This window comes from Procambarus clarkii, chromosome 46 (genome assembly GCF_040958095.1).
Source record: "Procambarus clarkii isolate CNS0578487 chromosome 46, FALCON_Pclarkii_2.0, whole genome shotgun sequence".
Classification (NCBI taxonomy): domain Eukaryota; kingdom Metazoa; phylum Arthropoda; class Malacostraca; order Decapoda; family Cambaridae; genus Procambarus; species Procambarus clarkii.
In genome coordinates, this window is record NC_091195.1 from 26,789,501 (window position 1) to 26,804,635 (window position 15,135).

A 15,135-nucleotide genomic window follows, 5' to 3' on the forward strand; every position below is an offset into this window, starting at 1 on the left:
GGGGATGGTACTCATCAATGGGATAAGGGGATGGTACTCATCAGTGGGATAAGTGGATGGTACTCATCAGTGGGATAAGGGGATGGTTCTCATCAATGGGATAAGGGGATGGTACTCATCAGTGGGATAAGGGGATGGTACTCATCAGTGGGATAAGGGGATGGTACTCATCAGTGGGATAAGGGGATGGTACTCATCAGTGGGATAAGGGGATGGTACTCATCAGTGGGATAAGGGGATGGTACTCATCAGTGGGATAAGGGGATGGTACTCATCAGTGGGATAAGGGGATGGTACTCATCAGTGGGATAAGGGGATGGTACTCATCAGTGGGATAAGTGGATGGTACTCATCAGTGAGATAAGGGGGATGGTACTCATCAATGGGATAAGGGGATGGTACTCATCAGTGGGATAAGGGGATGGTACTCATCAATGGGATAAGGGGATGGTACTCATCAGTGGGATAAGGGGATGGTACTCATCAATGGGATAAGGGGATGGTACTCATCAGTGGGATAAGGGGATGGTACTCATCAATGGGATAAGGGGATGGTACTTATCAGTGGGATAAGGGGATGGTACTCATCAGTGGGATAAGGGGATGGTACTCATCAGTGGGATAAGGGGATGGTACTCATCAGTGGGATAAGGGGATGGTACTCATCAGTGGGATAAGGGGATGGTACTCATCAGTGGGATAAGGGGATGGTACTTATCAGTGGGATAATGTGATGGTACTCATCAGTGGGATAAGGGGATGGTACTCATCAATGGGATAAGGGGATGGTACTCATCAGTGGGATAAGGGGATGGTACTCATCAGTGGGATAAGGGGATGGTACTCATCAGTGGGATAAGGGGATGGTACTTATCAGTGGGATAAGGGGATGGTACTCATCAGTGGGATAAGGGGATGGTACTCATCAGTGGGATAAGGGGATGGTACTCATCAATGGGATAAGGGGATGGTACTCATCAGTGGGATAAGGGGATGGTACTCATCAGTGAGATAAGGGGATGGTACTCATCAGTGAGATAAGGGGATGGTACTCATCAGTGGGATAAGGGGATGGTACTCATCAATGGGATAAGGGGATGGTACTCATCAATGGGATAAGGGGATGGTACTCATCAGTGGGATAAGGGGATGGTACTCATCACTGGAATAAAGGGTGGCATTGAACTTTTACCATTACCTGTAAGGGGAGTAGAGTTATGACAATATAAATTATCACCGACTTTTGTCTACATGTTGTGGGTTGTGCGGATCAACATTCCTGCAGCCCGATTTCTGACCACACCTCCTGGTTGGTGGTCTGTTTTCTAAGAGAAGTTCTGGACCAACCGGGCTGTGGTGCGTATGTGGGCCTGCGGGCCGCTCCAAGCAACAGCCTGGTGGACCAAACTCTCACAAGTCAAGCCTGGCCTCGGGCCGGGCTTGGGCAGTAGAACAACTCCCAGAACCCCATCAACCAGGTATATGTGGGCCTGCGGGCCACTCCAAGCAACAGCCTGGTGGACCAAACTCTCACAAGTCAAGCCTGGCCTCGGGCCGGGCTTGGGCAGTAGAAGAACTCCCAGAACCCCATCAACCAGGTATCAAGTAGGTATCAACCAGGCTGTTTGAACGCAGCTGGTTGCAACCTGACATTTGAATCACAACCAGTTTGATTAGGTGACTTTTTGAGGTGTTTATCGTGTTACATGACAGGTTGGCCAGTTACGCCCCTTGTGTGTTGCGTCTTTATCTCTTCCCTTGATGTTGATAGCATTCTCTCTCAGCTTACCTGTTTCACCTCTGCTTGGTGCAACAGTGGGGGCTATTTTGCACATCCTGCCCTGGTCTCATGTGGTGTTATTTCTGTGTGCATATTAGGATCCAGTCCCTACAATGTTTTCCAAGTGTAAATGATTATGTATATCTCTCTTTCTCTATTGACATATTTTGCTTATTTTTCAATATTTCTTGTCCAGAAGTATTAATGATAAACAAATTTATTGATTGTGTAATGCCCAATAATTATTCACAAAGTAGATGTTAGATAATAATTCTTGTTTCAAAATTAATTGATTTAATTTCATTTGTAAATACAAACAATACCTGTAATTTAGGAAATGAAATCTTAAAAACAATTTATGGAATTATATATATGCTGCTGCCTGTTCCTGTTTTTTTTTTTTTAAGTCTTATTAATTTTTTATTTTTCAGGAGAAATTATCAAATGACCAACAAAAAACAGCCTTACCCTATACTCCAACATTAGTGGAAATTGCAGCTCACACGTACTTTCCAGCGTCTTTCATGGTCGGCCCACAGTTCTCAATGCGACGGTACCTCGATTTTGTGAAGGTAATTCTAAGCTTATATGACGTTACACACAAGGCCTTCAGAGTTGACATGACTTCAGAGCCTTTGTCACTTCATGGCCTTTGTCACATTAATATCTGTCCTTGAATATGCCCACAAGTTGGATAAAGGTTCGTTCAGTTCTCAAATGTGTTTCGTGGCTTGTAGGAAAGAATGTTAATGTAATATCTCTACTCTCATAAAATGTTTTTAAGATATTTGTTTAACCCTTAAAGGGCACAATACATGTACAGTGGTGCCTCTGTAACACGGGGAGGGTGTTCTCGTCTTATCTTTCCTTCTTCTTTTCACCCTCTACCCGTATTCTTACTTTTTATTCTCTACAAGGGACTCCAAAACTTTTACTAAAGCCGACTCCACGCCACGTGGTCCTAAGACGATTGACCGACTTAGGATTCTACAACCCGTATGACGTGACATAGGCTTTGAGCAAAACCCTAGAGTCGCCTCCGCCGCCACCACCAGACCAGTAACACTGAGCAATGATCGAGGTCTGGATCGATCATGCTAATTAATCAACCTTGGGGCTTGATCCCCACTATAACCGATGCCCTTAAAGATCTTAAGTGTGGAATTAATTAAACGGGACTGATGACTTCCGATTTGATGTTAGAATCGGCGCCCAATCCAACTCTGCCTCGTGTGGACCACGTGACCAGGACAAGTTCACATACATATACATACACATGGAAATAATAAAAATGCAAATTATTAACTAATTAATTTATCAAAAGAAAAACTAAAACAAAATCTAAAGATGTTCACTCCCTACTTGACCTGAACGGCTATGAGTTGACTATCCCTATAAAAACTCATACAGCAACTCTACCTTGGGCGACCAGCTAAAGATGTTGGGGGCTGGTCTTGGGGAAGGTAAGGTGGTTGACCTCTCCCAGTTGATCTCGCGTCCACACTAATCTCTCCTCGTCTGGTCTTCCCCAGACTAGAGCATTGTATCCTTCCGCATAGTCTAAGTTTTACCAAGTTACTAGCAAGGTTTAAGTTATAACAATTAACCTCTGTTGTACTTAATTGATCCAGACTGGTTGAATTATTTTACTGAAGTTAAATTACACAAGCATCTAACGGCAGAGCTGTTCCCGATCACCAAAATGGTTATTTGAACTTTGAGAAATAGTGGACATGTCAACTCTGATGACCTATGACCGCCGGTCACTCGCGCCTTACAACTTAGATCTGATTCGTGACGTCACTGATGGTGACTTAACTCAAATCTCCTAATAATTGGAATACTCTTGGTACTATAACCAGGAATATTATACAATACAATTTTAATACAAAATGAATAAAGGCTAATTTCTCTAAATTACTGAATACTATAGGATGATTCATTATACGCAACTATGAACAGAGACGCCCGCCATTTGTGACTCAGACCTGCTAATCCCCAGAGGAATGTGCGTTGTTGAGGTCAGGTCCCTACACGAAACTTCTGGAACCTTCTGGAATAATTCTTACAACCAGCCTAGTTTGTTACACCTCGGTCAATGAAATTAATCCGTTCCGGCACCGAGCTCGTCATGTGAAACACCCGTCTTGTGAAATGACAACAACACTGTCGTCGAAGGCGTCCGAGAACCAGCGGGAACACTTGGCAGCACAACATGGTTTTCACGTTAACCGAGCAGAAGCTCGTCAGTCGAGACAAATTTTCTGCGAGTGGCTCGCTCGTTACCTGAAATGCTCATTGATGGGGGCTGCTCGTCACCCGAGCAGTTCCTCTGTATGTGTGATTTTGGTATAAGTGCATTGAACGGCGCACATCTTATACATACTGTATATGATTTAAAGTACTGTACCGCGGCTACACAGGATTCAGATCAGCTTCCTCAGGGCTCTAGTAAATAAATGTCATTTAAAAAAAAAACATGAGTTATATTCTCGGTTGCGAGAGCCTCAGTACTGAGTGAGCAACCAAGGCTAGTGCATGCAGTGTGAGTTAACAGCACTGCTGTTCAGCTTGTGACCACAGCATCGCCTAAAAAGTCAAAATATATATGTAACTGCTATTATTTAGTGATGATAGTATTACAGAAGACTCTGACTGATAAAAATGGCCAGGATTCCGATAATAGTAGGATTGTGGTGATAATTAGTGATGTTCGTAGTATGGTGGGAGGAGTATAAGAATATTGCCAGAACAACCGTGGACATCTTCAAGAGAAAACTAGATCATTTTCTCCAAGGAGTGCCAGACCAACTGGGTTTGTGGTGGATATGTGGGCCTGCTGGCCGCTCCAAGCAACAGCCTAGCGGACCAAGCCCTCACAAATCAAGCCTGGTCTTGGGCTAGGCTTGGGGAGTAGAAGAACTCCCAGAACCCCATCAACCAGGTATCAACCAGGAGTAATCTTGGTGAGGGAGGGAGGGAAGTAGCATCGTGTGCTGACTGTGTGTGGCGACCTGTTATTGTCTGGACTCCTCATACCAGCTTAGTGGGTCTCAAATGTTGAACACAAATGTAGATACTTATATATAACGTGTGTATAGAGTGTAATAGCAGCAAAAAGAGTATGCAGGGAGGAGCCATTTTGGTGAGGGAGGTGGTGTCATCTGCTCGCTGGTGTGTGACTTGTCATGCTGTGTATGGTGGTCACCATGCTGTTTGGACACCATATCTGCTTAGTTGTCAAGTTATGGGGAACAAAACATGTAGATACTTGCATATAATGTTTGTATAGTGTAATACTTATAGCAGCAAAAATAGTTTGCTGGGAGGAGGAATCTTGGCAGTGAGGTAATGTCGTCACTTGACTGTTGTGTTGGTGGCCACTATGCTGTTTCAATGCACCATACCAGCGTAGTGGTTCGTTATAGTGATCAAACCATGCAGATACTTATATGTAATGTGTGTGTATACGGATTGGGTGGTTATAAATAGGAGCTGCCTCGTATGGGCCAATAGGCCTTCTGCAGTTGCCTTTGTTCTTATGTTCTTATGTTCAATGTACTGTAATAACAGCAACAATATTTTCTGGAGGGAGAATGGCTTCCCGGAGCTATCCAGGCTGATATGTATATCCTTAGACTTTGGCATCATTCAGTGTGAATGGAGTTCTAGGCCTATCGGGGACCATACTCTATACATACGTTATATATAAGTATCTACATTTGTGTTCACCATAGTGAACCACTAAGCTGGTATGGTGAGTGCAGTCAATACGAGGTAGCCTCACATGGTCAGCAGACGACGCCACCTCCCCCTCCCTCACCAAGATTACTCCTCCCACCATACTATGCACAGCACTAATTATCACCACAATCCTGCTATTATCAGAATCCTGGTAACTAAATCCTGTAAATGAATAATTTTCCACAAGTTTGTTTTGTAAAGGAACACGAGAAGTCGTTTGAAGATTCCTAGATGGAAGAAATAATGGCAGTGTGCTGTGGCTAGCACTGTGAACATCTTGAACAGCATTTGTACACAGTCTTTATCACAGTCAGGCTCTTCTGTAATACTATCATGGCTAAATAATACCAGTTACATATATATCATGCTGCGTGCACCAGCCTTGGTGGCTGGCTCATTCAGTACTGAGGCTCTCACGCCTGGGAATGTTGCCCATGATTTTTTCTGGGGGGAGCCCCGTCGGCTCCCCGGAGCTATCCAGGCTGAATGGATATGTATAACTTTCTGGCATCAGTCAAAGTGCTAGGAGTTCTTGCCTACTGGGGACCACGAGCCAGAACCTGGCCACCTCAGAGAGGCACGAGGAGCAATGGCCTATAGAAACCCCCTTGTGATTGGGAGCATTCTATATCTGCCATCGACCGGGACAGGCACCCAGAAAGGTAAGCGCCCCAAAACAAACCCCTATTCTGGTGAAATTATTGCTACCGAAAGCCGAACGAGTGGACAGAACTCCCCAAACAAAATTATCAAACTAGCATGACGTCATCACGTCGCCGCGCCACCGTCTGCGCAACCCCCCCCTCCCCGAGAGCGGGAAGGGGGAGCCCCAGACCCTCCACGCCGGCGATCCAACTGGCAGTTCTTGGCTGATGGTCTTACTGGCTGGCCGAGTGCCTCTGGCTCCGGTTTTTGTTTCAGTTCTGTGCCTTGTGGTGTGGACTGTCTCTACCGGTGGGGTGTGAGCCAGGAGTAAGATTCCACAGTACGTACTCGGGCTGCATGTGCCTAGGGCTATCTTCCCTAGGTGCCCTGCAAGTACTGCCCTTGGGGCTTGGGGCCACCTTCCACAAGTCACCTTGGGTTCTGCCTCCGCTGTGTCCTTTACTGCTCGGTACTGGGCTGTCCTTGGAGTCGGCTGGGGTTTTGTTGCCCTGGTTTGTCTCTGGGTAGGTGGTAGTTTTCGTCACTGGTAGGGGCGCGGGGTACTGCACAGCTAGTTTTCACCATTAACAGCGGCCGGCTCTGTTCCGCCTGGGTACGTTGTCCTCTTGCTGGGTTTTTCTTTTGTTTTTGTTTTTGCCTGGTGGGGGGTCTGCCTTTACTATGGTCTCCCTTTCCTGTAATAGGTGAATTTCTTTCGAATTCTTCTGTTGGCGGTACTCCCCGCTTGGCTCCCGTGAGTGGACACGTCCCAGGGGTTCAGCTTTAGCAGTTTGTTGGTAGATTTGGGCGCCGGTTCGCGGTACCCTGCCTGGGCTTCCCTTAGCGTGTACCAAAGGCTAAGGGCCCTGGGAAACCCCACGGGGGGCTCCGTGGTCCCCTAGATGTGTCCCCGGAGTCCCCCTCGCATCTTGCGAGTTTGACGGTTGATCTGTCCCCCTTGTCTCAGGGTGACACTCACCTGTTGTGCCTCCGTCATGCTGCCTGTTGGGTCCTTGTTCTTGTGACCCGGAGTCGTCCGATGATTGTTGTCGGTACGCGCTCTCCTTCACCCAGGCCACTGGTCTTGATAATCGGGTGCAGGCGGCTGCAGTGTTGCTTGCTGGGTGTGTGTTGCTGCAACGCTCTTGGTTTGCGGCCCCAGATGCCCCGAGGCTGCCCCGTTTTGGTGGTTGGGTTGGGTTAGGTTAGGTTAGGTTAGGTTAGGTTAGGTTACGACCCCCACCCACGACGCTGACTTGGGGGTGGGGGTCGCTTCGGCTCTGGCTCCTTCCGCTTCTTGTTCCTCCCGTTCTGTTCTACTCACTTCCTCCCTTGCTTCCTGCTCCGAACCATAGGAGGTTTTCGGGGTTGGGGCGGGGTCTGGTTGGGTTGAGACTCGGGCGGTCTCGGGGGTTTTCCTCTTCCGGGGTGGCAGCGGAGGCATTCGAGTCGGTTCCTCCAGCCGTGCCGTATGGGTCTGACCAGTGGGCTCCCTTCATTAGTGTTTGCACGGCTGCCCCGGCTTTTCCTTGTTAAGCTGGGGCTTTGGGGGTGCGGCTTGGCCCTGGGTCATGCCGTAGAGGTTCCCGGGGCTAGGGAGGGGTTACCTGGGGGGCCTCGGCCCCGTTTGCCCCTCTTGGGTCCTTGTACCTTTGGTGTGGAGGCTGGCAGTTCCTCAGTGGGGTTGTTCCTTCCATCTGTGTTCCCGTTGTTTTCGGGTATACTCCTCCCTGGGTTCGGTTCCGTGTTCCTTCGGGTTCGTCGGTCCCGTCGTTCATGGGGGTGTTTCACCCCCTTTTTCCTTACCCTTTTCGCTCTTATGTCGCGATGCTGTTCACACACAAAAAAAAAAAAGTGTTCAGGTAAGGTACATCCATACAAGGTGTGAAACAAACATTGATGGATTTCTATATTGCCTTAGTACATAGTGCCTAAACCGCTTCGTATCGTTGGCCCTGCATGTTCCTTGGTCAGGGGTGCTTGTCATGGTTCTCGTTGGTTCGTGAGTCTCTTCGTACCTTCCAATATTATTGGAACGTCTGTTGATTTTCGATGTGGTTTCCATCGGGTCTTTTGTCGGCCTTGTTGGTTCCCTTCCATCATCTGTTTTCTTTCGCTTCGTTTTCGCCTTGTTTTGTTTTCGCGTCGTCTCTACTTCCAGTTTCGGCGTTCTTTGTCTTCGTTCCGCACACCTTCCTGGTGTTTGTACGATTTGTGTGTCCGCCTGGTGTACGAGCCACGCCTCCCGGTGGACGGGTGGTGCGTTTTGTACCTCGTGTGCTTGGGGCCGCGGTGTGCGTTTTGTTTACGGGCGGTATGCTCGTGTGTTCGCACCGTTTCTCGTGGTTTTCTACGGCTTGCTCGTTTCTCCCTCCAGTCGTGGCCCTCTGGATGCCGAGGGTGTTTTGGATTTATATCTGGGGGTGTCACTTTGTTCTTCCTCTGTACTGTTTCGTCTTCTGCAGGGCGCGCACCTCTGGCCGTCTTTCTTCTTTGACCTCGCATTTTGTTCAGGTAAGGGTACATACTGTGCCTACTGCCTCGAGTATGCATGGCTTTCGGGCACACCTTTAGCGCTGCTCCTGGTGTGTTACTTGGCTCGCCTGTGTTGTGGCTCGGTCATGTGTCTGCAGGTGAGGTTGTCTTGTCTGGCGCTTCTGTCGGCCTAGTGCTGGTTCTCACTTTTGGTGGGGTGCTTGCCTAGTAGTGCTTGCGGGGGTTGTGCTCTGGCTCTTGGACCCCGCCTCTCCTGTCAGTTGACGATTGTGCAGTTTCCTGAGCCTTCTGGGCTCTGTCTTCACGTTTGCTCCTGTAGGTGGCTTCTGCCTCCTTCACATGGCATTTTGGTGCTTTTCGCTTCCTTTCCCTCTGCCATTGATCAGGTTCTTTTTAGTGTCTGTGGCGCCTTTGGGTGCTCACTACCTCCTGTGTCTCCTTGTGCGTCCCTGCATACGGACATAAGTACAGTGGACCTGCGGAGGGCCTCTTGGCCCGTGCGAGGCAGCTACTGTTTCTTACCATCCATTCCCACTCACATACATGTCCAACCCGCCCTTGCACCAATAGTGGGGACCCACCACCACGTTGCGTGGTAATTGGTTCTGCGCATCACCGGGCCTGTTACCGTGCCGGTCATTCCTCCGGTCTTTCCTGATTCTGAGCTTATCCCTTTTATGCCCATTGTTTCGTGCCCACAATGTGCCGCACGGGTGGCATGTGCCACTATCCCAGTTTCTATTTTTTCGTGGAGATTGGTTAATTAACACAAACAATAAGGAACTACTTATATTTTGTTGTATATACAGTAGTTGTGGGTGATCATTGGCGGGCATTGGTGCGGGTTGAGCGCACTGAGTGCCGGTACGGTGTCTCGAATGTCTGTTCTAGACCACACTTGCCGGTAGACTAGTTATTATTCGCTACTCTGCTGGTTATATGCTTGGGCGCCGCCTCAGTTCTCCACAGGTTGGCAGGACTTTTTGTTGGACGTACGGAACGGTTTGAGTTCCGTCGTTGGTACTTTGTAGAGCTTTGCTTCTGTAGTTAGGCTCATGCAGTTGGTACGAGTATCTTCTTGGGATACTCTACTCCCTCCGCCACCCTTGTTCACTGTTCCATCCTTGTTTACTCTTCCCCGCTTGGCGGGGTTGCGTCGATGGCTCCTGACTGGGGTGTTTGGTGTGGTGTTTGGTCACCTTGCATGTGTCTTTAGTGCCTTTTGTCCATCTTTTGTTCTTTGTTGTCCTGTGGGGCTCTGCCCCGCATTTTGGTGCTTTTGTTTTCATTGTAGCCCCCTGGGTCTTTTCCCTGTCTGGACACTTTCCTTGCCTATCTTCGGTGCCTGACTGCACCCTCACATAGCCGAGGGAGAGTTCTTCTCAAGAACCTCAAGATAACCCTGCTGTCCGTAAGGTCCCTCAGGTATGTACGCGCTCCTCTACACATTTTGGGGTTGGTCGTGTGCGTTACTTCCCGGCCGCTCTTTGGGCCGTATTCGTGGTTTTCCTTACCTAATGCAGTTTTTCCTCCCCCATGCTACTCTTTTTGTGTATCTGAGTCAGTGCTTCTTGATTATCCTGTTTGGTGCTTCGGTGGACCTCTGTCCATGTTCCACGTCCTGCTTTTGGACTTCTCCGGTGTTCCATTTTGGTACCGAATTCCTGCGATTTCTGTGTGGTTTTCTGCAGGCTTCGGGTTGCGCTGTCTGTGGGGGGGGGGGGGTGTGTGGACTTTTCGGTCTGCCGCTCCTGCCTTCCTGGTTCCTTTTCTTGGAACTGGGTGTGTTTGTTTTCCTGCGGTTCTCGTCCTCGGTAGTTCTCCTCTTGGATGCCTCGGGGATGCGTGTATTATTCTTCCCTGCTGGAGCTGGTTCTGTTGCTCTTTTGGGTTGCGGGGTCACTGTTTTTAGATTCACGTTTTGCGCTTTCGATCGTGGTGTTCGTTTCTCGTCGTTTGTGTCGGCACAGGTGGGTTCGTTATTGGTCTCCCACCTGCACGTTTCGTCTCGGGGGCGGTGTTTGGTTTTCCTATCGCTGCGAAGGGTCCTTCGGTCTTTGATAGGGTTGGTTTGTCTTCCCTTCGGGGTTGTTCTGGGACCGTCGTCTGGGATTGTCCTGTCACCTCATGTTGGGTGGTGCTGGCAGAGCTGCTCCTGCTTACGTTCAGTGTTGCGGTTCCTTCTGCTCCATTCCACTTCCTGTCCTGGGCGTTGTTTCCCTCTGGCCTGCTCTTGAGTTTTGGGGCCGTCCTGGTCGTTGGCCTGGGTGGTCTTTTTCTTCTCGTTTTGGTCGTTGTTTTGTCTCTGGTTTTGGTTGTTCAGTTAGGACGTGTGGTATCCGCCTCCCGGTTTCTTCCCTGTTTTACTTATCTTTTGGTAAGGTAGCTCCGGGGAGCCGACGGGGCTCCCCCCAGAAAACCAGCGTTGAATGTAATGAAACACCATTTTCTGGGTGAGTCCCGGAGGCTCCCCGGCATCCCTCCCTCCCTCCGGTCGGCGGAGTTTTCACGTATTTTGACATCCAGCCTAAGAACTGCCAGTTGGATCGCCGGCGTGGAGGGTCTGGGGCTCCCCCTTCCCCCTCTCGGGGAGGGGGGGTTGTGCAGACGGTGGCGCGGCGACGTGATGACGTCATGCTAGTTTGATAATTTTGTTTGGGGAGTTCTGTCCACTCGTTCGGCTTTCGGTAGCAATAATTTCACCAGAATAGAGATTTGTTTTGGGGCGCCTACCTTTCTGGGTGCCTGTCCCGGTCGATGGCAGACATAGAATGCTCCCAATCACAAGGGGGTTTCTATAGGCCATTGCTCCTCGTGCCTCTCTGAGGGGGCCAGGTTCTGGCTCGTGGTCCCCGGTAGGCAAGAACTCCTAGCACTTTGATGCCAGAAAGTTATACAGGCATACCTCAGAATAAGAGTTTAATCCGTTCCTGGAGACGCCTCGCCTTCCGAAAACTCGCATTCCGAAGTTAATTTCCCCATAAGAAATAAAGGGAAATGAATTAATCCGTTCCTGACTACCCCAAAAACCCCACATCAAACTAAATTTTTATACCTAATTTACCTAATTCATCTAAATAAACCTACAAAACTGTGTTCCAGTTATTACTTACCTTGCTGTCGAGTGCTGTAGGCGTATGGAAGATGGTGAGGAGGGGGGAGGAGGAGAGGAGTTACTGTTTGGAAGGGGAGTCCCCTTCCATAATCACATCACATAACCCCATGCCTTGTAACACTATGGATACCACTTCTCTTTCTAAATTTTTCAAACCAGCCCCTGCTTGCCTTAAACTCTTTCTTATCTGCATCACTCGTTGCAGGGGTATTCTTTAGAAGGTCTTCGTGCAACACCCTGGCTTTCTCACAAATAATGGCCTCCGAAACACTATCACCCCTCAACTCCTTGTCGTGTATCCAAATTAATAACAACTTTTCCACTTCTTCAAGTATTTGTGGTCTTTGTGCCGTTAATGTTCTTACTCCTTTTGCCACTTTAGCACCCACAATCTTATTTTTCTTCTTAAGTATAGTGCATATTGTTGATGTGGCTTTGTTGTACTGCCTACAAAGTTCAACAACACGTGTACCGTTCTCATGCTTCCGAATGATCTCTTGTTTCTCCTCTATTGTCATCCTCACATGAGCTTTCTGGCCTTTATCCTTACCACTGGCTTTCTTGGGACCCATGGTGAGATATATAATAACAAATTGTATAGACAAATCACCAAAAATCCAACAAAACACTGAAAATCCGCGAGAAGAATTGATGTGGGGGTAGTCACTGAGCGCGAGACAATAATAAACTGAGGGGCGGAGGGGCGACGATCGCCGAACCACCGCGCGCTAGGTCGGCTGTACGCGTATCAACAAACTCGCGTCCAAACTCGCCTCCCGAAGTAACCATCGCCTTCCGAGACAAATTTTTGGAGTAAATACACCTCGCCTTCCGAAAACCTCGCATACAGGGACAATCGCATTCCGAGGTACCACTGTACATATCCATTCAGCCTGGATAGCTCCGGGGAGTCGACGGGACTCACCCAGAAAATGGCGTTTCATTACATTCAACGCTGGTTTTTTAAATAGCACCTGTTTACGAGAGCCCTGAGGAAGCTGATGCGAACTCTATGTAGTCACGGAAGTTTTGAATTCTATGCTATACCTATGAGCACCCTGAGGTGCCTTGCGCACCACCAATCTAGCGCCCAAACACGCGTTGTGCAGTGTAGTGGTTAAGGCCCTGAGCAGCATAATGATTAAGGGGGCGTGTCCTCTATTTTCTCAACTTTCCTCAAACACTCAAATTTTTTGTGCATAATCTACGTGGTAAATGCTCCAACTTTTCCTAATGGATCAGTATCATAACATGAACAGGAAAAACAAAATGTTATAATTTGACAATTTCAAATTAACTTAAATTTAAAATTTCACCAATTTTTATTTTATTCATTATGGGCTCAGAATGGCATATAGCGTTCATTTTCATTTATGTAAAGTATTGTTTAAGAGTATGGTTTACTGTAAGAAAAAAAAGCTAATGTGGCCTTCAAAACATGTGCAAAATTTAGACGCAAAAATTTATAACCCCCAAAGTTATGGGTTTATGAATAAAACGACATAAATGACACCTTAGAACTAAGAACTGCACATATTACGTAAAAAAAGGTGAGAATCGCTCAGAAACTGAATTGTTGGCCTCAAATGTGTGGGGGGGTCCATGGTTCGAGACCCATACAGCCCAGGGCCCAGATTCACGAAGCAGTTACACAAGTATTTACGAACATGTACGTTTTCCCCCTCAATCTTTGATGGCTTTGATTACATTTATTAAACAGTTTACAAGCATGTAAATGTCCCAATCAACTGTTGTTGTTGTTATAAACAGCCTCCTGGTGCTTTGGAGCTCATTCACTGTTTAATAATTGTAAACAAAGCCGCCAAAGATTGAGAAAAGATGTACAGGTTCGTAAGTGCTTGTATAACTGCTTCATGAATCTGGCCCCAGGAGAATGGAATGTTCATTTCCATGGAAGTGTGGATGACAATTTATATGAATTGTGTATGTTGTCTCAGAATTGAAAATCCTGTTCATACATTAAAATGAAGTTAAAGTTCTCAACAATGAACATAGGCATTCGAGTTTATGACATATCTTGTAAGTTTTATTAAATATTGCTTGGCATTCATACTCGAATATGTGAAAGTTGTAGGTCAATATGTGTTGAAATGAAGTCAAGAAAAAATATCCTTCCAAAAAACAAAATATAGGGATAAGCATAATGTTTTAGGGTCTATAAGTACACTTTATATAAGTGATAAAGCACTTATCTGGTCCCCATTCAGCAAAGCCTAAAGAGACAAAAGAAAATAGAGTTTGAAGTCTGCAAGTAAATCTGCCTCAAAAAAAGTCTGCCATCTGTGGCTGATTTACACGTTTCGTTCCAACTTCACATACTTAGTGATGGGTTTGCATTCTCCAAGATGTAGAAGCCACAACAAAATCAGATGAGGTTACCTTGAGGTGCTTCCGGGGCTTAGCGTCCCTGCGGCCCGGTCGTCGACCAGGCCTCCTGGTTGCTGGACTGATCAACCAGGCGAAGCTAGACTCTGGACTGAGAAACTAAGGGGGAAAAAAAAATCCCCACTCTTCCCCCAGATGGCAATCAGCAATCCTAGAAGGCACCAGCTGCATATCCACTTTGTGGACCCTTCTTACTACTACTGTACTGCACTCTTCGTCTTTGTGCGTTGGACAGGTGCTTGCATCTCTCTATCACTGCATTAACCATGAGTTCCACTAACTAGGTGGTGTTATTCTTATCACCAGTACCGATTGCAGAGTTTTTTTCTTTTTAATAACTTTGAATAAAATCCAATTCTTAACATATTGGGATGAAATTTTCATGATGCTGATGCCAAATAATGTGAGATTTGCTTAACATTTTTCACTATACTTAATATTATTCACTCAAATATTTTTGAGCACCTGCCCCCCCTTAAAAAATACACATACAGTACTGTATTTAGGGCCCATGACATTAATGCTGTCATTGAAATAAAATATTTGCCAAAAATCCATTCATTGTCTGATTTTATGGCATTTGTTTTAAAATGCGCGCTATTCTATTGCCAACAATTTGATTCTAAAATGAACGACGTAGCACAAAACATAAGGTCAGAAAACTGGAAAGAGTGTAAAAATGTGAGTGTGGCGGTATTGGCGAAAATATTACCGCCGTTATAAAAATAAAAAATTGCTAAAAATCCATTTATTGTCTGATTATTGTGGGTCTTGTTTTAAAATGCGCACTATTCTATTGCCAAAATTTGATACTAAAATGAACGATGTAGCACGAAAATAAGGCCAGAAAACTGGAAAGAGTATAAATATTGAAGTGTGAGATGGAGTGCTCACGAGCAAAGCCCAGCCGACTTTGACGTTTGCTGGGTGGTGCGCGCTGGGCCAACCT

At 46.9% G+C, this 15,135-nt stretch overlaps 1 protein-coding gene across 3 annotated transcripts in view; it reads left to right on the plus strand.

Annotated features, from left to right (window-relative positions):
- nes (lysophosphatidylcholine acyltransferase 3 protein nessy) overlaps positions 1-15,135 on the plus strand; it is a 176,810-nt gene that overhangs the window by 39,425 nt on the left and 122,250 nt on the right. For all 3 annotated transcript variants that reach the window (XR_011222190.1, XM_045762571.2, XM_045762570.2), the window contains exon 5: positions 2,212-2,352. Coding sequence is in view for 2 of the 3 variants with exons in the window: in XM_045762571.2 (XP_045618527.2) it covers positions 2,212-2,352 (141 nt within the window). In the remaining variant the exon portion in view is untranslated. The remainder of the gene's footprint in view (positions 1-2,211; positions 2,353-15,135) is intronic.